At 37.1% G+C, this 25007-nt stretch overlaps 1 protein-coding gene across 2 annotated transcripts in view; it reads left to right on the forward strand.

Moving 5' to 3' along the window:
• The window catches only part of LOC123530537 (DDB1- and CUL4-associated factor 1-like), a 123720-nt gene that overhangs the window by 19917 nt on the left and 78796 nt on the right, over positions 1-25007 (forward strand). The window contains exons 2-6 of one of the 2 annotated variants that reach the window (XM_053521141.1): positions 7621-7747; positions 14859-14935; positions 18620-18693; positions 20317-20433; positions 24832-24969. In XM_053521141.1, coding sequence (XP_053377116.1) covers positions 7638-7747; positions 14859-14935; positions 18620-18693; positions 20317-20433; positions 24832-24969 — 516 coding nt within the window. In that variant the 5' untranslated portion in view covers positions 7621-7637. Of the gene's footprint in view, positions 1-7620; positions 7748-14858; positions 14936-18619; positions 18694-20316; positions 20434-21485; positions 21603-24831; positions 24970-25007 lie in introns of both variants that reach the window. The other variant, XM_053521140.1, reaches the window with a different exon arrangement.

Here is a 25007-nt window from a genome sequence, read left to right on the forward strand (position 1 = left end):
GACTGAATGAATACGGACGCGAAACCCCAGGTGCACAACTGTACATGCTGACCAACATTCCCATAAACTTTGGTGACTCTAGGTCAAATACTTTTGGAGCTACCCACGACACAACATTAAAATGACCAATTTTTAGCTCATCTGATTTTTTGAAAAAAAATGATGAGTTATTGTCATCACTTGAGCGGTTGTCGGCGTCGGCGTCTGCGTCGGCGTTGCCTGGTTAAGTTTTATGTTTAGGTCAGCTTTTCTCCTAAACTATCAAAGCTATTGCTTTGAAACTTGGAATACTTGTTCACCATCATAAGCTGACCCTGTATAGCAAGAAACATAACTCCATCTTGCTTTTTGCAAGATTTATGGCCCCTTTTGTACTTAGAAAATATCAGATTTCTTGGTTAAGTTTTATGTTTAGGTCAACTTTTCTCCTAAACTATCAAAGCTATTGCTTTGAAACTTGGAATACTTGTTCACCATCATAAGCAGACCCTGTACGTCAAGAATCATAACTCCATCTTGCTTTTTGCAAGATTTATTGCCCCTTTTGGACACTTGTTTACCATCATAAGTTGACCCTGTATAGCAAGAAACATAACTCCGTCCTGCTTTTTGCAAGATTTATGGCCCCTTTTTGACTTAGAAAATATCAGATTTCTTGGTTAAGTTTTATGTTTAGGTCAACTTTTTCTCTTAAACTATCAAAGCTATTGCTTTGAAACTTGCAACACTTGTTCACCATCATAAGCTGACCCTGTACAGCAAGCAACATAACTCCATCCTGCTTTTTGCAATAATTATTGCCCCTTTTGGACTTAGAAAATCATTTTCTTGGTTGAGTATTATGTTTAAGTCAACTTTTCTCATAAACTATTAAAGCTATTGCTTTAAAACTTGCAACAGTTTTTCACCATCATAAGTGGACACTGTACATCAAGAAACATAACTCTATCCTGCTTTTTGCAAGAATGATGGCCCTTTTTAGACTTAGAAAATCATGGGTAGGACAATATTTCTATTACACAAAAAAAATCAGATGAGCGTCAGCACCCGCAAGGCGGTGCTCTTGTTAACTAAATCAGGGGCTATAACTCCTACAAGACTGAATGAATCCGGACACAAACCCCAGGTGCACAACTGCACATGCTGACCAACATTCCTGTAAACTTTGGTGACTCTAGGTCAAATACTTTTGGAGCTATGCGCAACACAACATTAAAATGACCAATTTTTTACTAAGTCATGGGCCATAACTCCTACATGACTGGATGAATCTGGATGCGAAACCCCAGGTGAACAACTACACATACTGACCAACATTCCTGTAAAGTTTTGTGACTGTATGTCATATACTTTTTGAGCTAGGCGTGACACAACCCTGAAATGACCAATTTTTACGAAGTCAGGGGCCATAACTTCTACATGACTGAATGAATCCGGACGCGAAACCTCAGGTGCACAACTACACATGCTGACCAACATTCCTGTAAAGTTTTGTGACTCTACGTCAGATACTTTTGGAGCTAGGCGCGACACAACATTCTCAGGACGGACCAATGGGGGCATAAAAATGCACATTTTTACCTAATTATGTGCGCAGCTCAAAAAGTATTTGATATAAATTCATGAAACCTTGCTTGAGTCTTTATCATGATGTGACCCTGCACACTTGGCATTCTTTTTGAGAATCTTAGTGCTAATTACAGAGTTATGGCCCTTGAAATAGCCAAAATAGTGGATTTTTTGTTTGTGATGCTTATAGCTTAAAAAGTATATGGCCTAGAATAAGGAATCCTTTTCACAAAATGTTTGTTGAGGCTATACCCCATTAAGACTGCAAACATTTGAATTATTGCCCCTTATTTGTTACAAATGTACCAGTGGGGGGCACACCCTGTGTCCTACAGACACATTCTAGTTTAATGAAAGGTTTCTATTACTTTCTATAAATACTTGCTTGATGTTATGAAGGAGCATGGGATGGGGGAGAATATAATATTAAATGCCTTCCAGTCTCAAAAATGTGGCAAAAGAAGAACTGATTTGTTCAGATACAGGGAATAGCCTACTTGAAGGGGACTTTTAATGCATTGGTAACTTGGGTCTTATACCATTTATTGACAAGAACGTCTAAATTGTTATCGACTGATCAACCCTTTTTTGCCCCTCCCCCCCCACCTACACCCCTACCCTCCATTTACAGTACTTGAAGATAGATAGATAGATAAAAGCAATTTTAGGCCGTTTTGCGGTCACATCAAACCGGAAACCACCTAAAAAACGGAATACACTTTCCATAACCGGAATACACCTCGTGGGCTGAGCGCGAAACTATTGTAACTGTGTATAAATAAAGAACAAGATACAATAGTTTCGTGCTCAGCCCTCGACCTGTATTTTTTAAGTTAAAGGTACTTTCCAAGTTTTTGTGATTATATAGATTTGCTCTTGTCCGTGCGTGCTTCTGTCCATCATCCGTCCAAAGTACGTGACGCGCCTAGCTCAAAAGGTATTTGATATAAATTGATGAAACCTTGCATGAGTCTTTATCATGATATGAACTTTGCGCACCTTCTATTTTTCGTCTGGCTCCGCCCCCTAATCTTAGAGTTATGGCCCCTGAAATAGTCAAAAATGCACATTTTCACCTTGTGACATGCCTAGCTCAGAAAGTATTTGATACAGATTCATGAAACCTTGCATGAGTCTTAATCATGATGTGAACACCTCCTATTTTTCATTTGGGTCTGCCCCCAATTTTTAGAGTAATGGCCCCTGAAATAGTCAAAAATGCATATTTTCACTTTGTGACACGCCTGGTTCAAAAAGGATTTGATATAGATTCATGAAACCTTGCATGAGTCTTAATCATGATGTGAACTTGGGCACCTCCTATTTTTTCGTCTGACTGCCCCCCTATTTTTTAAAGTTATGGCCCCTGAAATAGTCAAAAATGCACATTTTCACCTTGGGACGAGCCTAACTCAAAAAGTATGTCATAGAAATTGATAAAACCTTGCATGAGTCTTTATCAAAGAAAAAGTAGAGCTATTGTACTTGCCCCGGCGTCAGTGTCGGTGTCTGCGTCAGCGTCAGCGTCGCCTTTGGTTAAAGTTTTTGATTAAGTCAAATATCTCGGTTACTATTAAAGCTTTTGACTTGAAATTCAAAATAGTTATTAACTATCAAAATCTACACCAGGAGACACAATTCACATAACTCTGATTTGAATTTTGACAGAATAATGCCCCTTTTTAACTTATAATTTTTGGTTAAAGTTTTTGATAAAGACAAATATCTCCATTACTATCAAAGCTTTTGACTTGAAACTTACAACACTTGTTTTCCATCAAAGTCTACACCAGGAGAAACAATCCCCATAACTCTGATTGAATTTTGACAGAATTATGTCCCTTTTTAACTTAGATTTTTTTGTAATTTTTTTTTATAATGTCAAATGTCTGTGCGACTATTAAAGTTTTTGACTTGAAACTCAGCATAGTTATTTACTATCAAAGTCTACACCAGGAGACACAATTCCCATAACTCTGATTTGAATTTTGACAGAGTTATGTCCCTTTTTAAATTGGATTTTTTTTACTGGCAAAGCTCTATTTCAGAGTCAAGCACTGAGAAAAGTCGAGCGCGCTGTTACAGACAGCTCTTGTTCATCTAAGTCTGTCCCCTATTTCCAGAGTTGTGGCCCCTGAAGTAGTAAAAAAATGCACATTTTCACCTAATTATGTGCCTCACTCAGAAAATATTTAATGTAAATTCATGAAAACTTGCTTGAGTCTTTATCATAATGTGACCTGGCACACTTGGAATTCTTCTTGAGGATTTTAGTGTTTATTACAGAGTTATGGCCCTTGAAATAGCCAAAATAGTGGATTTTTTGTTTGTGATGCTCATAGCTCAAAATGTATATGGTACAGAATAATGAATCCTTTTCATAATTTTTTTTGAGGCTGTAAGACTGCAAACATTTGAATTATTTGCAAACATTTGAATTATTTCCCCTTATTTGTGACAAATGTACCAGTTGGGGAGGGGGAGGGGGGAGCACACATTGTGTCCTACAGACACATTCTAGTTTTAATATAATTCAGTCATATATATCATAAATAAACAGTGATCATATTTTTCTTAAATTCAGACTTTTTATTGACTTTTTATTTGGATTGTACTTGAAAAATCTTGTAAGAAATGATACAAATATCCGAAAATCACGGTTGGGGAAAGAGTGACAAATTAATATGGAAAACGAAAGTAAACATTTGAAATTCTTGATAAAATACCTGTTTTAAATTTCATTTTTTCACCATGCCTATTCAATACTAATAATTTCTGCTTATTTAAAGCATTTAATTTGTTTTGGCCCAAACAAAGCCTCGGCAATGATAATAAATTTGCTATAGACCATAATGGCCGACCAGCTCATGTAATCGTATCAAGCACACAAAATAATGATTTTAATTATCCAATTTGTTGTTCTATTTAGTAATAAGATAAGATAATTTTTATTTTAAGTGGGCAAGACATATAACAATATAACATAAGCTGTATATAGGCAGAACTTTCGAACCCGAGACACATCAAAGAAAATTTCCGCGAGTCTAGTCGATGCACAGGGTATATTCTGTGCGGGGCACATATGAGATTTTCCTAATTTTCGCGGTTCAGAACCCAGGACAACGGGTCAATCAAAACTCCCTGAGTTAACATACTGTCTTTAAGTGTTTAACCTTTAGCCTGCTGAGGGCAAGTGATTCTGCCTTTGTGTCCAGTGCAGACCAAGATCCATGCAGGCTGACCAGGCTCTGCACTGTGTTAAAGTGAACACCTTTTTGAATAATAAGTACGCCCAAATTGAATGATGGACCAGTCTATTTTAGAAATTTAGAAATGTCTGAAATGGAGTTGGACAATTATTATCATTAGGTGATGATTAGTTGCAAGTACCGTACATTCCCTTGTACAATGGGCACCCGTGTATAATGGTGCCCCCGATTTTAGCCCAAAATCCTGGGGAAAAAACATTTTTGGTCAATTTTGAGGTAGATGGAAAACGAAAGTAGAGTTTACATCGACACCAATAATAAATTTTATCTCCACGGCAGAGAGCAGCATCGGTCCCTATTATTTTTTTTTCTCGAAAATAAATCCAATAAATAATTTTTAGCTCGACTATTCGAAGAATAAGTAGAGCTATCCTACTCACCACGGCATCGGCGTCGGCGTCACACCCTGGTTAAGTTTTTCGTACCAGTCCACATTTTGACAAAGTCTTTTGAGATAAAGCTTTGAAACTTTCAACACTTGTTTACCATCACCATGTCCAGTTATAGGCAAGAGTACATAACTCTGTCAAGCATTTTGACTGAATTATGGCCCGTTTTGACTTAGAAATCTTGGTTAAGTTTTTCGTACCAGTTCATATTTTGACAAAGTCTTTTGAGATAAAGCTTTGAAACTTTCAACACTTGTTTACCATCACCATGTCCAGTTATAGGCAAGAGTACATAACTCTGTCAAGCATTTTGACTGAATTATGGCCCCTTTTGACTTAGAAATCTTGGTTAAGTTTTTCGTACCAGTTCATATTTTGACAAAGTCTTTTGAGATAAAGCTTTGAAACTTTCAACACTTGTTTACCATCACCATGTCCAGTTGTAGGCAAGAGTACATAACTCCATCAAGCATTTTGACTGAATTATGGCCCCTTTTTGACTTAGAAATCTTGGTTAAGTTTTTCGTACCAGTCCACATTTTGACAAAGTCTTTTGAGATAAAGCTTTGAAACTTTCAACACTTGTTTACCATCACAATATCCAGTTGTAGGCAAGAGTACATAACTCCATCAAGCATTTTGACTGAATTATGGCCCCTTTTGACTTAGAAATGTTGGTTAAGTTTTTCGTACCAGTTTATATTTTGTGTAAAGTGTTTGACATATGGCTTTGAAACTTTTATATCTTGTTCAGTATAATAGTCTCTATCAATAGGCAAGAGTACGTAACTCTCTCCTCTTTTTTGGCTGAATTATGGCCCTTTTTGAACTTGGAAACTGGTTCTGTTTTGTATATGTCCATGTTTTGTCAAGACTATTTGACATATGTCTTTTAAACTTTAAACACTTGTTTATCATTATGATTTCCATCTCTAGGCAAGAGTACATAACTCTGACAACTATTTTGACTGAATTATGGCCCTTTTTGGACTTTCAAATTTGTTCAGTTTTTCTTACAAGTCAGCGTTTTGTCAAAACTATTTGAACTGTGGCTTTGAAACTTTTAACACTAGTTTATCAACATGATTTCCATCTGTAGGCAAGAGTACATAACTCTGTCAACTATTTTGACTGAATTATGCCCCTTTTGGACTTGGAAATAAGTTAAATTTTTCATATAAGTCCATGTTTTGCCTAACATATAACTTAACATATTTGCCATCATGGTCACACATTGCCATTTAGTGCAAGACTAATCAAAATCCACAAATACAGTAACATTTTTTGTTTAATCCATTTTTTTGTTTAGTCTGAAAATCTATGGAAATATTTTGACCCCATTCTTCAATCAATTCTTCGAATAGTCGAGCGCGCTGTCATCGGACAGCTCTTGTTATATTTGTTTTACCTTTTTGAATAACTATTTTGAAGAAATAAATAACAGCTGATTCAATATTTTGGAATGGTATCTTATCAAAATGACATGAGCTTCCCATTTCAAACCGATAACAAAAGGTGTGATAGTTTTTTTGTTACAATCAAATAGCCAATAATTACCCGCAATTAGCGTGTCACCTCCTGTCAATTTTGTCGTTCATATTTTGATCTAGGTTAAATATAATTCTTGATCTTTAATTAGTATCATAATTTTTGTGATTTATTAACATTTCTTTCATCAAAATACTTTTAAATTTATATGAAATTAATTTTGTTTGAAAGAAAAATAAACCATTCGATCTTTTACGGAACGTAACAGCAATCTTAGATTTTAGTGGTGACAGCGCAGAGAGTAGTTTCCCTTTACCAAAATGGCGAACTTCGGAAATTTTTTTTTTTTTAAATCATCTATACCTGTGTATCAATCTGACTAAAGTACATATCCTATTACGCTACGCATAGGATCTGAAAACGACCTATTCATTGCCTCGTTCTGACGGCTCTTTCGCTAGCCAATCAGAGCCTAGCTTACAACATCTTGCAAATCTACATGTAGCATTGACTTTTGATATTTTCAATTCTTATGTCGTAATGTATCAGATAGCCGGTTAGCTCAGTCGGTAGGCCACTTGCTTTGTAAGCGAGGGGTCCCGGGTTCGAGTCCTGGAATAACCGCATATTTTTCTTATCCTTTGACAATCGAACAAGTCGTCTGATTGGATAACATAAAAATAGCAATAATGGAAATCCAAAATATACAGAAGACGAATGTGAATAGGCCGTTCTCAGATCTTCGTTTAGAAGATCAAGTACTTTAGTCAGATTGCCTGTGTATAATGCACACCCACGATTTGGGGGTGGTCCCGGGGGTATAAAAACTGCGCATTATACATGGGTATCTAAGGTAAATGCAGTTTAGTAAAATAAAAGTGATTGAAAGTTTTTTACTTTTTCAGATTGAATAAGAAAAGTCATGGCAGCTTTAGATTCTTTAGCAGAATTAAACAACATACTTGAAGAATGGAACAACGAGAATGCAGCTGCTGGCTTTGCTACTTCCAATCCAGTTCCAAAAATAACAAGGTAGCTCTTTAATTTTTTGTCAGATTATATTCCTGTATGCAGTTTTTAGCTCACCTGTCATAAAGTGCTTTTGTGATCGCGCGGCATCCATCGTCTGTGCGTGCGTCTGTAAACTTCTGCTTGTGACCACTCTAGAGGTCACATTTTTCATGGGATCTTTATGAAAGTTGGTCAGAATGTTCATCTTGATGATATCTAGGTCAAGTTCGAAACTTGGTCTTGGCGGTCTAAAACTAGGTCAGTAGGTCTAAAAATAGAAAATCCTTTTGACCTCCCTAAAGGCCATATTTTTTAATGGATCTTCATGAAAATTGGTCAGAATGTTCACCTTGATGATATCTAGGTCAAGTTCAAAACATGGTCAACTGCGGTCAAAAACTAGGCCAGTAGGTCTAAAAATAGAGAAACCTTGTGACCTCTCTATAGGCCATACTTTTCAATGGATCTTTATGAAAATTGGTCAGAATATTCACCTTGATGATATCTAGTTCAAGTTCAAACTGGGTCATGTGCGGTCAAAAACTAGGTCATTAGGTCAAATAATAGAAAAACCTTGTGACCTCTCTAGAGGCAATATTTATCATGGGATCTGCATGAAAATTGGTCAGAATATTCACTTTGATGATATTTAGGTCAAGTTCGAAACTGGATCAGGTGTGTTCAGAAACTAGGTCAGTAGGTCTAAAAATAGAAAAACTATGTGACTTCTCTAGAGTCCATAATTTTCAATGGATCTTCATGAAATTGGTCAGAGTGTTCACCGTGATGATCTCTCTAGAGTCCATACTTTTCAATGGAACTTCATGAAAATTGGTCAGAGTGTCCACCTTGATGATATCTAGTTCAAGTTCGAAACTAGGTCACGTGTCGTCAAAGCTTGGTCAGTAGGTCAAATAATAGAAAAACCTTGTGACCGCTCTAGAGGCGATATTTTTCATGGGATCTGTATGAAAGTTGGTCTGAATATTCATCTTGATGATATCTAGGTCAAGATCGAAACTGGGTCAACTGCGGTCAAAAACTAGGTCAGTAGGGCTACGTTGTCCGTGCGTAAACTTTTGCTTGTGACCACTCATGTTTAAGATCCAGCCTTGAAATTTGGATGACATATACAGTTTTGCACACCAATTTTTAAACTGTCTTTCAGTGACCATAAATGTGACCTACTGATCTACTTTCTAATATTTTAGCTTCAGTTTGCCATTTGAAACATGTGGTTCAGTATACTCAGGTGAGCAATTCAGGGTCATCATGACCAGGGCTTCGGAAATTTGCCGGTTTGTCAGTTTTGGACCGATTTTTGACTTTTCAGACCGATTCGTGAAGTGAAAAAACAAAAAAAAACGGTCCCGTCAAAATGGAGAAAAGTATAAATTTCGGTCTGAAATCTAAATACACAATCACCTGCCAAGCAGGAAATTGTTGGTCGCACCCTCAGATAATCAATAAATGCGTCAAATAGTCTAATTGTCACCTTGATAATCGGTCCGTAATTAGCACGTGACGCAATCAGTGCTCGCGTGGCACATCCTTTAATGTTTGCAGACAGCCGACTGCAATGTATTAAACATTTTTGACTGGTTTCCAAATGTTTCTGACTGGATCCAAATCCTTTCGACGGGGATCCACTTCTTTTATTTAGAATCCGACGGATTGTTTATTTCAAAAGGCTATGTTTGATCACGGGTAAAATACAAATGGTCACTGCATTTAATGAGACATCACACGGGAAACCGATATAAATAATTTTTATAATTACTTGATTTGTGAAAATTACATGATACATTTGTTGGGGCTCCAGTTGAAACAAGTGCAGAAAATCGTCTTTGCAACCTGACTGTACAAAAAAAGAAAGAAAAAAAATGGACTGACAAACACGAATGATAAAGAAAACCGGAGTGGCGCTGTTTATCAAATCGGTCTTTTAAAAAACGTTTCAAAACGAAATTTTGTTTACATAAGAAGAGAACATATAACTTAATAAAATGTAGTTGCTTATTGAAGTACAAAGCCAGTGAAATGAAATATCTGTGGCCAACCCGCGTGACAAAATGGTACTACACATGCGGGAAATTCGATCTCAGCGTTCACATAACGTACACATTCGGTCCGCGGCAGAGTATTCTTAAGATACTGAGGATGCATAGCAGAGAATATGTGTCGTGTAATTCAATTTGACGCATTGTGTTTTATAAAATTCCGTCAAAGAATGAGGAAACATCACAAATTATCTGCCGTGTATACGGTACCGAAGTCACGTGCGTTGGTTTTTAGACTAGTTAGGTACACGGTGTATGCCTCGGTAATTTTATCCTTGCAAGTATTTTCTCGGAAAAACATCGAAATTTAAACAAAGTAACGATCACACATAACACTGAATAACTGTATTCATTGTATGGTAACTCACGTTGACCGGTAACTCAGTTTTAATGCATGACATGCTTATTATCACGTTTTACAAATATGGTATATTGGTAATGCGGTGGGTGGGGTAGTGCCGATGTAAGGATTTTCGTTTCGGACCGATTGAGTGCTCAAAATTTCTGGAGCCCTGATCATGACCCTCTTGTTTCAGTTTAACACTGTTATGGTGTGTTTCTCATGTGAGCGACCTAGGGCCATCTTGGCCCGCTTGTTGGTCCAGTCTGAATGAAAATTGGTCAAAATATTTTTATGCCCCCGGCATCTACTGATGCGGGAGGCATATAGTGATTGTGATGTCCGTCCGTTCGTCTGTCCGTATGAGGTTAACCAAATGGGACCGTTTCGTCTAGCATCACTACCCCTTAGAAGAATGACTTGATACTAATGCAGATGTAACCTGTGACCATTCCTCATCTTCAGACATCACCTTACCTCAGTTTGACCTTGACCTGATTTTGAACTTAGGTTGCTTTATATGGGCCATCTCTTGGTTAACCAAATGGGACCATTTTGTCTAGCATCAATACCGCTTACAAGAATGAATTGGTACTAATACAGATGTAACCTGTGACCATTCCTTATCTTCAAACATCACCTGACCTCAGTTTGACCTTGACCTTGACCTCGTTTTGGAGTTTGTTTTGGTTGCTTTGTATCGACAAGGATGCCACCGGGGGCATGAAGCGTTTATTGAACGCAGCTCCTTGTTTTCCATGAAATCACTATGTCAAACATGTTTACACTGTTATGATGTGTTTCTCAGGTGAGTGACCTAGTGCCATCTTGGCCCTCTTGTTTTAAGATATGGGAATAAATTGTTTTCCATAAATTGGTTGTTTGGTAGGTAGACCATTTAGTCTTCTGTCAATAATTGGAAAATGTAATGATGGTCAAACTTTTTAGGATAGTAGTAGATGATCTCCATTGTTTTGAGGACATTAAGTCAAAATAATATTAATACATAAATTACTGACACTTAGACTGTAAATAATATGTGATCAGTAACTCCAGAATTCTTAGATCTGAAAAACTGTCAAACATCAAAAGTTAACTTTTTGTGCAGAATATGGCCACAAGGGCTCAAATTTACCTTTTTTGTACTCGCAAATACTTGTATTAAACTTTACCTCGCAATCTTAGTAAACCATTTAGGGCCCAAATTTAGGCATGTAACATGAAAAATTTATTCAAAATTTGCTATGTTAAACATGCAAAAGAACTTTGATTTGACCAGTAGTTCACGCAGTCGTGCAGAATATTTTGGGTACATTCCTGGCATCAGATCGTCAACATTCTTTTTATATGCCCGTTTGAAAAACTGGACGTATTACGGGGACGCCCCTGGTGAGCGGGCTGCTTCCACAGACCTTGTCCGGAGCATATCTTCTTCATGCATGGAGGGATTTTGATGAAACATGGCAAGGTTGTTCACCATCATGAGACGGAGTGTCATGTGCAAGGTCACAGGTCAAATTCAAGAATGAAAACTTTGTCCGGAGAATATCTTCTTCATGCATGGAGGGATTTTGATGTTACTTGGCACAATTGTTCACCATCATGAGACGGAGTGTCATGCGCAAGAACCAGGTCCCTAGGTCTAAGGTCAAGGTCACACTTGGAGATCAAAGGTCAATTTCAAAATGACTTTGTTCATAGCATATCTTCTTCATGCATGGAGAGATTTTGATGTAACTTGGCACAATTGTTCACCATCATGAGACGGAATGTCATGTGCAAGAACCAGGTCCCTAGGTCTAAGGTCATGGTCACACTTAGAGGTCAAAGGATACAAGAATGAAAACTTTGTCCGGAGCATTTCTTCTTCATGCATGGAGGGATTTCGATATAACTTGGCACAAATGTTCACCACCATGAGACGGAGTGTCATGCACAAGAACCAGGTCCCTAGGTCTAAGGTCAAGGTCACACTTAGAGGCCAAAGGTCAGATACAAGAATGACTTTGTTCGAAGCATTTCTTCTTCATGCATGAAGGGATTTTGATGTAACTTGGCATGATTGTACACCATCATGAGACGAAGTGTCATTCGCAGGTCATAGGGAAATTGAGACCACTTTTCTGTAGTACAATATGCATGTTGCATCCAATTTTGAGGTGTATTTTGACCTATCTCTACCTGGTAAGGATTTTTGTGTGGAATTTTTTTTTGGATTTTTTTTTTATTCTTTAATTAAAGATTAACTTTCCTTAGTTGTTACTATAAATAACTTATATTGTAACTTTTTTATAATTGACCGTAGGGAAAAACCAAGACCACTTTTCTGTGGTACAACATAGATGTTACACTCAAATTTTAGGTGTATTTTAAGGTATCTCTACCTGGTAAGGAGTTTTTATGTGGATTTAGAAAAACAAAAGAATTACAATAATGATTTAACAACCACAAAATTAAAATTCCATTTGCAAATACAGGTGCTAGTGTAAAGAAATTTGCTGTGACAGGCGTATATTGTGACATTCTGGCACTCTTGTTTCCACTGACTGCCTGGTTATTTGGTTTATTTCTTTGCAGGTGTATGATTTGTCCAGGGTATTTGTCTCATCATCATTTGAATTTTGCCTGCCTAAAAAAAATTTAATGACAATTTGGCAAGTCATGATTTTATTCGATGTTGTACGAAATATCGGCATGTTATTTAAGATCAGATAACCAGCCTACTTAGAATGCGCATGGTGTAAAATGTATGATCAATGTGTATTTAATTCATAACAGTTTTTTTGTTTTTTTTTTAAATAAAAAGATTGCTTATTGTAAAAAATGCGTATTTACCTCAATTTGAAACCGAAAGTTGAAGAAAAGAATATCACTGTTATTTCAGTTTCATTATTTACACAAAAATTTGTGAACTTTGGGAAATCCTTTAGCATTTTTAGCTTGAATACATGTATTTGAAGAATAGTCTGACTAGTGAGCTATCTTTTTGTACCCCCCGACAACAAACATGTAAGGCGGGGGGTGGGGGTATACTGGTTTCAGGTTGTCTGTCTGTAGACACAATCTTGTGCGCACCATCTCTCCTCATCCAATTTAATGAAACTTCACACAAGCGATCAGTAACAACAGTAGACTAATTTCTGCTTAAGTTTTGCGTGCAAGTTACTATCTCGAAAACAAGTGCAGGTACTGGATTATATATATTATAGGTATAGATATTTTGATATTTAGGGTAATATTCCTGCTTCTAGGACAACAATTCAAATAGTCGAGCATTGACTGTTTTATGGACAGCTCTTGTTTACTTTCCACTTGCATTTTGTGAGTATGCAAGTTCTAAATTCAAGCCTTGGCCACTACTATTAAGGGGTCATTAAGACAAGGATTATTGTCACAGTGGATTGAAGTTTAAAATTGTTTCCAATAAATGACTGAAGTAGTTTTGGATTGTACCATTATTTTTAGCTCATCTGATTTTTAAAAAAAATATGATGAGTTATTGTCATCACTTGATCGGCGTCGGTGTTGGCGTTGCCTTGTTAAGTTTTATGTATAGGTCAGCTTTTCTGCTAAAGCTATTGCTTTAGAACTTGCAACACTTGTTTACCACCAATAGCTGACTCTGAACAGCAAGAAATATAACTAAATCCTTCTTTTTTGCCAGGTTTATGGTCTCTTTTGGACTTAGAAATTATCTGAATCTTGGTTAAGTTTTATATGCAGGGCTTGACACTAACAGTGTCCCAGGATCCCGAGGACCCCAAATTCTAATGAGGGACACCCATTCATCAAAGCTAGGTGTTCCTCCAGGATACCTATTGTCAGTAACGACAATGTAATAGCCACATTTAATACAGAGTTACACTAAAGATATCTTATTTCTGACAGAATATTCGGCCAGTTGATGTTGCTTTTATTTCACAAAACCTGCTGAACCTTAAATCGTATTCATCTCTTCTCCTGCTTCAACTTCATTTCAGCAACGACCTGTATCAATTGTTACAAAATAAAGCATACAGAATGTTGCTAAATAAAACCCAAAACAGGAAAAGAAATAAATACGGTTTAAGACCTAGCAGTTTTGGTTGAGTACATTTTCATCCTTTCAAACTGGAGGAATTATTATATATATAATAATTCATATATTGGTGAGGGACACCAAATTCTACAGGTAGGGGGCCCTTTGGGACACCACTGAAAAAAGTTAGTGCCAAGGCCTGGTATGTAGGTCAACTTCTCCTTAACTGTCAAGGCTGTTGCTTTAAAACTTGGAGCAATTATTTGCCATTAAAAGCTGACTACACAGCAAGTACCATAACTCACCATTGCTTTTTGCAAGAATATTGGCCCCTTTTTGACTTTGAAAAATAGATTTCTTAGTTAAGTTTTGTGTCTAGTTCAGCTTTTCTCCTAAACTATCAAAGCTATTGCTTTTAAACTTGCAACACTTGTTCACCATGAAAAGCTGACTCTGTATGTACAGCAAGAAACATAACTCCATCTTGCTTTTTGCAAGAATTTTGGCTTTTTTTTTTTTACTTAGAAAATATCATAAAAACACAGGGGAAGGACAATAGTCCTATTATACAGAGACAAAAAAATCAGATGAGCAGTGTCCTGTTGGGTTAATGAGGTCTCAGCAAACTTGAGACTGAAAATGATATACAAAATTACCTGTTACCTCGGTCATCATGATCATAATGTGTTTTACAAACAGATCTTGATATTACAGGCTTGCAGAAATAGTAGAAATGGAGACAGAAGCATATTACAAGATGGACCCTGATCCATTTGATGATAGACATCCAGGTAAGGTCACTAGTCTTTGTTAGTGTGAAGTCTTTACCATTGTCAGATAGGCATCCAGGTAAGGTCACTAATCTTTGTTAGTGTGAAGTCTTTACCATTGTCAGATAGGCATCCAGGTAAGGTCACTAGTCTTTGTTAGTGTGAAGTCTTTACCATTGTCAGATAGGCATCCAGGTATGGTCACTAGTCTTTGTTAGTGTGAAGTCTTTACCATTGTCAGATAGGCATTCAGGTAAGGTCACTAGTCTTTGTTAGTGTGAAGTCTTTACCATTGTCAGATAGGCATCCAGGTATGGTCACTAGTCTTTGTTAGTGTGAAGTCTTTACCATTGTCAGATAGGCATCCAGGTATGGTCACTAGTCTTTGTTAGTGTGAAGTCTTTACCATTGTCACTTCAGTAATTTGATTTGTTTACCTATGTCCTTATTTTTAGTTTTATTTTTGAGCAACCAGGATATGTTAAATAAAAAATACAAAATTTCAGTCTTTTTCGCTCACTTGTCACATATTGACAGGGTGAGCTTTTGTGATCACCCTTCGTCCGTCTTCCGTCCGACCGTCCACAATTTCTTGTGAACACAATAGAGACCATATTTTGCAAGCAATTTTGATCAGACTTGTACAAAACTTGTATTGGCATGGTATCTCAGTTCTTTTCGAAAACTGGTTAGATCCCATCATGGGTTCTTGAGTTATTGCCCCTTAACGGGCCAGAATTTGCTATTTTTGTGCGCCAACAATTTCTTGTCTGCACGATAGTTGTTTCATTTATAATTTTATTTTAACCAAACTTGCACACAACTTGTATCACCATAAGATCTCGGTTACTTTCTTGAACTGGCCAGATCCCATTATGGGTCCAGAGTTATGGCCCCTGAAAGGGCCAAAATTAGCAATTTTGAGCTTGTCTGCACAATAGCAGCTTTATTATGTCTCCCACCACACAGTGGTGTGGGAGACATATTGATTTACTCCAGTCTGTGTGTGTGTGTGTCTGTCACAAAGCTTGTCCGCACTCTAAGTCGAACATTTCTCATCCGATTTTCACCAAACTTAAACAAAATGTGTTTGACCATAAGACCTAGGCCAAGTTCGATAACTAGCCAAATCGGTCCAGGCATCTTGGAGTTATGGCCCTTGAATTAATAAAAATCGGCCTTTTTACTTTTGTCCGCACTCTAATTCAAACATTTCTCATCCGATCTTCACCAAACTTGAACAAAATGTGTTTAACTATAAGACCTCGGCCAAATTCAATATGTAGCCAAATTGGTCCAGGCATTTTGGAGTTACGGCCCTTGAATTATTGAAAAATTGGCCTTTTAACACTTGTCCGCACTCTAAGTCGAACATTTCTCATCCGATCTTCACCAAACTTGAACAAAATGTGTTTGACCATGCGACCTCGGCCAGGTTTGATAACTAGCCAAATCAGTCTAGGCATTTTGGAGTTACGGCCCTTGAATTACCAAAAAATCCGCCTTTATACAATTGTCCGCTCTCTAAATCGAACATTTCTCATCCGATCTTCACCAAACTTGAACAAAATGTGTTTGGCCATAAGACCTTAGCCAAGTTGGATAACTAGCCAAATCCGCCCAGGCACTTTTGATTTATGGCCCTTGAATTACTGATTGGATCCACTCATTCAGACCATCTAATTGGATCAACTCGTCTAAACCATCTAGAGAAAGTAGACATTTTTCATAGGGGCAGTTGTGGGAGACATGTGCTTTTCTCAAAAGATCTCTAGTTTATGATTTGATTTTTACCAAACTTGCACACAACTTGTATCACCATAAGATCTTGGTTCCTTTCTGGAACTGACCAGATTCCATTATTGGTTCCAGAGTTATGGCCCCTGAAAGGCCAAAAATTAGCTATTTTGACCTTGTCTGCACAATAGCAGCTTTATTTATGATTTGATTTTTACCAAACTTGCACACAACTTGTATCACCATAAGATCATGGTTCCTTTCTGGAACTGACAAGATTCCATTATGGGTTCCAGAGTTATGGCCCATGAAAGGGGTCAGAATTAGCTATTTTGAGCTTGTCTGCACAATAGCAGCTTCATTTATGATTTGATTTTAACCAAACTTGCACAAAACTTGTGTCACCATAAGATCTTGGTTCCTTTCTTGAACCGGCCAGATCCCTTAATGGGTTCCAGAGTTATGGCCCCTGATAGGGCTGGAATTAGCTATTTTGACCTTGTCTGCACAATAGCAGCTTCATTTATGATTTGAATTTAATCAAACTTGCACAAAACTTGTGTCACCAAAAGATCTTGGTTCCATTCTTGAACAGGCCAGATCCCATAATGGGTTTCAGAGTTATGGCCTCTGAAAGGGCCAAAATTGGCTATTTTGACCTTGTCTGCACAATAGCAGCTTCATTTATGATTTGATTTTAACCAAACTTGCACACAACTTGTATCACCATAAGATCTCGATTCTTTTTTATATGCCCGCTGGGACGTATTATGTTATCGCCTCGGTGTCCGTCTGTCTGTCTGTCTGTGTGTTGGTTAGCAATTTCCCTTCCGTTCTGTAACCCCTTGATGGATTTCAGAGAAACCTGACACAAATGTTCACTCATTGAAAGTATGTGCAGAGCGCATATTTCGGATGGCTAAATTCAATGTCAAGGTCACACTTAGGGGTCGAAGGTCATATGACTTTGTTTTATGTGAATATTGCTCTGCATTTGCGTTGCATTGCAGTGTTCTTGTTTTTATTTGGCAGATCCTTCTTTGTTCGCTTACAATATATTTTTTTATTACTTTCCTTTTATGTTACTATAAATAGCTCATTTAGTAACTTTTTTATTATTGGCCGTAAGGAAAAACTGAGACCACTTTTCTGTGGTACAACATGGATGGTACCTCCAATTTTTAGGTGTATTTTGACATATCTGTACCTTGTAAGAATTTTTTCTTTTTGTTTTTGGTTAAAGCAATGGTACTCAGGTGAGCGATATAGGGCCATCATGGCCCTCTTGTGTTTTTTTTTGGTTTTTTTTTTTTTGGTCAGATGATCTTATGATATTTAGTAAACTATAGTGCAATCCTAGTCAGGAGTATTTCTCAGCAGTCTCTGGCTGGAATTCAGTTTACTTTATTTCATAGGATGCTTCACTTTCAGAAGGTGCAAATATTGTCTTCATGTTCTGGTGGGATGATTTTTCAATGAGATATTGCCCTTTCATTATTCAACATAAGTACAATATATGTGCCCAGTCAAGGAATTCAACTTTTGTTTTTTTAATTTGCAGTAATCATATTTTGGGAAACATCTACTGATATTTTCTTGTTTCATTTATGCTAGAGACCATAATTATGTATTTTTATGACTATGAGAAGTTTCATTACAATCTACATTGTAGAAAATTTCCTTTTTCGCAAAAAGGTTATCTAAACTCTGATTTTCTCTTAGACTTCCGTTATGAAAACTTGTACGAAGTATAACTTTTTCTTGTCAGTCTAGCAAAAATTGTAGCATACAGCCCTATGTCTTGTATTTGTAGTTTTTAAGTTAAAAAAAATCAGGGTTTAATCAAATAAGAATTTAAACCGAAAGTGCAGAACTACCGTTACCTTAAGTTGACTCTGATATTATGGTATATACTGAGTATGTTTCGAAGTTCTATCAAGCATTAATTTTGTTGTTGTTATTTTTCAGGTAGAGCAAACCCAACATGCACTCTTGGACATTTGTTTAAAGCCCTGTTTAAGAATGAGGAGTTTATGAACAGGGTATGTACGAAGCATGGCATCTAAGAAATCACTGACAAGGGCAACATATACCATTTATAATAATTTATTTGTCTGTTTTCCTTTATCCTTTCTTCTTTGAAGTATCCTTTTAGGTTTTAGTTTGAAAGTAAGAAAAAGAAGCAAAACGTTTGCATAGGTTTTAGACCTAATCTGATAAATCCTACATTTGATCTCTCAGTTGTCATAGTCACAGGGGTTCAACATTTGATGTCTCAGTTATCCTAGTCACAGGGGTTCAACATTTGATCTCTCATTTATCGTAGTCACAGGGGTTCAGCATTTGATCTCTCAGTTATCCTAGTCACAGGGGTTCAACATTTGATCTTTCAGTTGTCCTAGTCACAGGGGTTCAACATTTGATCTCTCAGTTGTCCTAGTCACAGGGGTTCAACATTTGATCTCTCAGTTGTCCTAGTCACAGGGGTTCAGCATTTGATCTCTCAGTTATCCTAGTCACGGGGGTTCAACATTTAATCTTTCAGTTGTCTTAGTCACAGGGGTTCAGCATATGATCTCTCAGTTATCCTAGTCACGGGTTCAGCATTTGATCTCTCAGTTGTCCTAGTCACAGGGGTTCAACATTTGATCTCTCAGTTGTCCTAGTCACAGGGGTTCAACATTTGATCTCTCAGTTGTCCTAGTCACAGGGGTTCAGCATTTGATCTCACAGTTATCCTAGACATGGGTTCAACATTTGATCTCTCAGTTGTCCTAGTCACGGGGGTTCAACATTTGATCTCTCAGTTGTCCTAGTCACAGGGGTTCAACATTTGATCTCTCATTTATCGTAGTCACAGGGGTTCAACATTTGATCTCAGTTGTCCTAGTCACAGGGGTTCAACATTTGATCTCTCAGTTTAAGTGTTTAGGATATAAGTAGAGATCAGAGACCACCAGTTAAAACAGGTACAGGAATCTTACAGGGAATAAGGTAAATATATACATGGGAATAAAGTAAGGCTAAATGCATTCTGATTAGTCATGTAAACAAATCCAAGATTTTTTTTTTTTTTTTTTTGCTTTAAGAAAAACTTCTTTTCTGAAGTTGAAACTAGGACTATTCATTTCAAGGTTACGGCATGTGTAAATATCTCTGGCCTTTTTTTCATCATTTTGGGAATGCCACCTGCACCAGTAGAATTGGGAAAATGCTCTCAGAAATTGTCTTAATTGAGAAAATTTGCAAATTACCCAAATCTGTGTAAAGAGAATTTTTGAATAAAATATTAATGGATTGCATTTTGGTAATTGTTCAACAGTATAACTGTTGTTTTGGTAGCCAAGATATACATACAAATTAGCAAAATTATTTTAATACAGCAAAATCCTTAAAAGGTAACACATTTGGGAATTTTAATTTCAAAATTGGGGAAAAAATACATTTTTGCTTTGGGATAACCTCCTTTTACTGGAGGTAGATTTTTTTTGAGGGGAAAAGCCATGTGTCTGGTATTTCTCTCCTAAGGTGAAATCATTTAGATCTGATTGGGATATTTTGGAATAGACAGCTTGTTGACTTTGTTGTGGACCTAGTTGCCTGTGTAATTTCTTACCTGGCAAAGAGAAACGTGATTTCTATGTTGTGTATATTTGACTTTACAGTTAGTCAGTGAGTACCTACTAGATCCTCATGGTAACTCTGACTTATGTAAACAGACATCCAGGCTGCTGTATGGGGTCTTAACTGGTATAGAGAAACGTGATTTCTATATAGATACGGTAGGCAGAGCAAGGCCAGTTGAATTTACAGATGTTTTTTATGTTACATGTTGTTTTGTCTTCTGATTTTGTGACATTAATACTATAAATGAAAAATCCTTTGAATAAGACATTTGGTACAAAAACAAAAAAACAAAAAAAATAAAAACAAAAAAAATAAATAAATAAAAATTTCAAAGCGACTTGAGTACTTCATTCATAAAAATAGGATACTATTTAAAGAGACAATATCAGAAAACAGTAAAAAGAAACTGACAAGTAAACTGCTGAATAAATAGAGGATTTTGATAGTCAATGACAGGTGTGTATTTTAACTGTTTGGCACTCGCGTTAACCAGACTCATCTGTTGAATACCAAAACTTACCATTCTTAAAATGCAGTAAGCTTTTTCATTGTTTTAACCTTTAGCCTGCTGGCGGCAAGTGGTCTTGCCTTTGTGACCAGTGCAAACCTTTAGCCTGCGGCTGCTGGCGGCAAGTGGTCTTGCCTATGTGACCAGTGCAAACCAAGATCAGCCTGTTGGCGGCAAGTGGTCTTGCCTTTGTGACCAGTGCAAACCAAGATCAGCCTGCTGGCGGCAAGTGGTCTTGCCTTTGTGACCAGTGCAAACCAAGATCAGCCTGCTGGCGGCAAGTGGTCTTGCCTTTGTGACCAGTGCAAACCAAGATCAGCCTGCTGGCGGCAAGTGGTCTTGCCTTTGTGACCAGTGCAAACCAAAATCAGCCTGCTGGCGGAAAGTGGTCTTGCCTTTGTGACCAGTGCAAACCAAGATCAGCCTGCACTGCACGTCCGTGCACACTGATCATGTCTGCACTGTTTGCTATTCAGTCAGTAAATTATCAGTGAACACTCCTTTGAATAAAAAATGGTATTGCACAGACTAAATGATGGACCAGTTCATTTTAGACACTTAGCGGGCTAAAGGATAGTGAAACCTTTTGTGCAAAAAAAAGAGAGATCATTTTAGAAGTAAAATGTCACAAGATCAGAAGTTTTCTGTTACTGCGTTATTTCTGTTTCACATGTTTTTGTTAACTTTGGTTACTTACAGCTTGTTTCAAGTTATGTGTTACATGCGCAACGTGATCTTAGAGTGCAGACACTAGCGTGCCGATTACTATACGATATACTTCCTGGTCTTGAGACTTCTGTTGTCTTCCAAGAAACGGTATGTTGCCATAATGCTCTTATAGTAACCTGTTGCATCCAGCACTTTATTTAATGGAGTAAATACTATACTATTAAATTTAGTGATGACATTATGTTTATTGCTTGGAATCTTTAGCAACAGTAACAAAGTGAAAGTACAATCATATGACATTTTCTGAGATATATATTCCAGTAGAGTTTTAACTTTAAAAATGAACAGGTAGACTTCATACTATTTATTAAGGGGTCTTGATCTGCTGACTGGGAAACTGTTCTCCCTAACGCTTTGGTCATATACTTTGTGTTCAGAATAATCTTCGTCATTAATTGTGAAATGATTTAATTTCGTGAGCACAAAATTTCATGTCTTTTTGTACCCCCCGACAACAAAGTTGTAAGGGGGGGTATACTGGTTTCAGGTTGTCCGTCTGTCTGTCTGTCTGTCTGGTCGTCTGTCCGTAGACGCAATCTTGTGCGCACCATCTCTCCTTATCCCCTTGACAGAATTTAATGAAACTTCACACAAGTGATCAGTACCAACAGTAGTTGTGCATGGGGCATGTTAGGTTCTTTAAGAAAAAAAATTTGCAGAGTTATGGGACTTTGTTTTTTTGTTACTATACTATATACATAGACACAATCTTGTGCGCACCATTTCTCCTTATCCCCTTGACACAATTTAATGAAACTTCACACAACTGATCAGTAACAACAGTAGTTGTGCATGGGGCATGTTAGGTTCTTTCAGCGACAAAAATTGCAGAGTTATGGGACTTTGTTTCTTGTTAACATACTATGTACATACAGCCTGCATATGCAATCTTGTGCGTGCCTAATCTACCAAACCCTTGCACACAATTTAATGAAACTTCACACAAGTGATCAGTACCAACCCTAGTTGTGCATGGTGCATGTTACATTCTTTTAGATAAATATTCTGCATAGTTATGGGACTTTGTTTTTAGCTCGACTATTCATAGAATAGTGAGCTATTGCACTCGCCCATGCGTCGGCGTCGGCGTCCGCGTCCGCGTCCCGATTTTGGTTAAGGTTTTGTATGTAAGCTGGTATCTCAGTAACCACTTGTGGGAATGGATTGAAACTTCACACACTTATTCACTGTGACAAACTGACTTACATTGCACAGGTTCCATAACTCTATTTTGCTTTTTTACAAAATTATGCCCCTTTTTTCGACTTAGAAATTTTTGGTTAAGGTTTTGTATGTAAGCTGGTAACTCAGTAACCACTTGTGGGAATGGATTGAAACTTCACACACTTATTCACTGTGATGAACTGATCTACATTGCACAGGTTCCATAACTCTATTTTGCTTTTTTACAAAATTATGCCCCTTTTTCGACTTAGAAATTTTTGGTTAAGGTTTTGTATGTAATCTGGTATCTCAGTACTTACTAATGGGAATGGATTGAAACTTCACATACTTGTTCACTATCATGATCTGACATGCACTAAGCAAGTCCAAAACTCTACTCTCTTTTTTTTTCAAAATTATGCCCCTTTTTCGACTTAGCAGTTTTTGGTTAAATTTTTGTATGTAATCTGATATCTCAGTATCCACTAATTGGAATGGATTGAAACTTCACACACTTGTTCACTGTCATGATCTAACATGCACTGTGAAGGTCCCATAACTCTACTTGGCATTTTTACAAAATTATGCCCCTTTGACTTAGCAGCTTTTTGTTAAGTTTTTGTATGTAAGCTGGTATCTCAGTATCCACAAATTGAAAGGATTGAAACTTCACACACTTGTTCACTGTCATGATATGACATGCAGTACAGAGGTTCAATACCTTTTACTTTGCATTTTACAAAATTATTGCCCCTTTTTCACTTTTGTATTCATTCAATTGACAAGGCTGTTGAATAGTCGAGCGTTGCTGTCCTCCGGACAGCTCTTGTTTGTTACTATACTGTATACATACAGTCCACATAATTATGCAGTCTTGTGTGTGTCAAATTCAGTGTACTGTGTCAGTGCATGCGGGGGGTACATTCATCACCTTTAGTGATAGCTCTAGTTTTAGAAAAAAAAAAAACCCAGCTTTTTCATGGGATATAAATTCATGGATTTCAGTTGTTAAACATAAAATGAATTTTACTTATTTGTTGAACTTTTATTTCAAAAATTGCAGCTACCACAAAATATATGAAAATAATTCCCCTGGAAATACTAATGTTACACAGTCACTTAAAATGATCATTTTCAACTTGTTAGGAAGCACCAAGTGGCAATGACGTGTTTGTATTAAACAGCCAGCTATGTCAATATGTACTATTCAGTCAGAGCTCTCGCAAGTGGGGGACTTGAGCGAAATATTCGCTTTGGAACTTTAAACCTCGCTCTAACCTAAAAGCGAAATGCAAATTGCTCAATTTTCTTTGATACCCGCACTCGCTAATTACCGCTACCCAGACTGTTGACATTTTATACACCGTCAAAATGAGTGTTGAATACACAAACACACGCCGAGAGCATAATTTAAGCTCCGCCTACTTCAGGTACTTGCGAGATTTTCCTGAGAAGTGTGAAAGCGAATCAAATTATCAGATACACCAGCGTCGATTGTGTTCAGCCAGTTAGCGCCGCAATTACGTCTTTGACACTTTGCGTTTAATTGTCAACATGTTTGAGTGCAAAAAACACTGCTGATTAATCATGTGATTAATTGGAATATTGTACACAATTATTTGTTATCTATGGTAAAAAAACAACATGTAATGTATTAACTACATTAAATTTACTTCCATCGGTACATCAAATTGATCAATTTGAATATATATCTCTAGTTTACACAGTTTACTTTCAGTTCTATTCGAGTGAGATACTGTTCACCGAGGTGGTGATTCGATGTTAATAATAAACACATACAAGATATAAACCAAAAAATTGGCGGGTTAGATTTACAGCATCGGCTTGAATTTTGAAAACAACCTTTTTCTTAATTTTGTAATGAATTAATAACCACTGTATGGGAAATGATCTAACTAAGAAAATGAATGGTCACATCAATGTTTTTTGTCTAGAAACAAGAAAATTACAGCCACCTTTCGAATTACTCAACAGCATTGAGGTAGGAAAAGTTTCCCCACTTCTCCCTAAAGTCTCCCCACTTCTCCCTAAATCAGCTGGAGGGAGAAGTGACTTCTCCCAAAAACTGGACCTAGATAGACCCCAGTACTATTTGTTTTTCAAGTTTAATAAGATTGTGCAATTTTTGCAGGAGGGGCTTGTGGAGCAGTTGTTTAAATGGGCGGAGAAAGCGGATGAACCATTGAGAACATATGCCACAGGTCTTCTTGCTGGTGCCATGGAGTTACAGGATGTAGCAGCAAACTTCAAGGAGAAAAACTCGGCGCTGGTATAAATTTATGTTACGTTATTTATGTTCATCCTTTT

This window comes from Mercenaria mercenaria, chromosome 13 (genome assembly GCF_021730395.1).
Source record: "Mercenaria mercenaria strain notata chromosome 13, MADL_Memer_1, whole genome shotgun sequence".
Taxonomy (NCBI): Eukaryota; Metazoa; Mollusca; class Bivalvia; order Venerida; family Veneridae; genus Mercenaria; species Mercenaria mercenaria.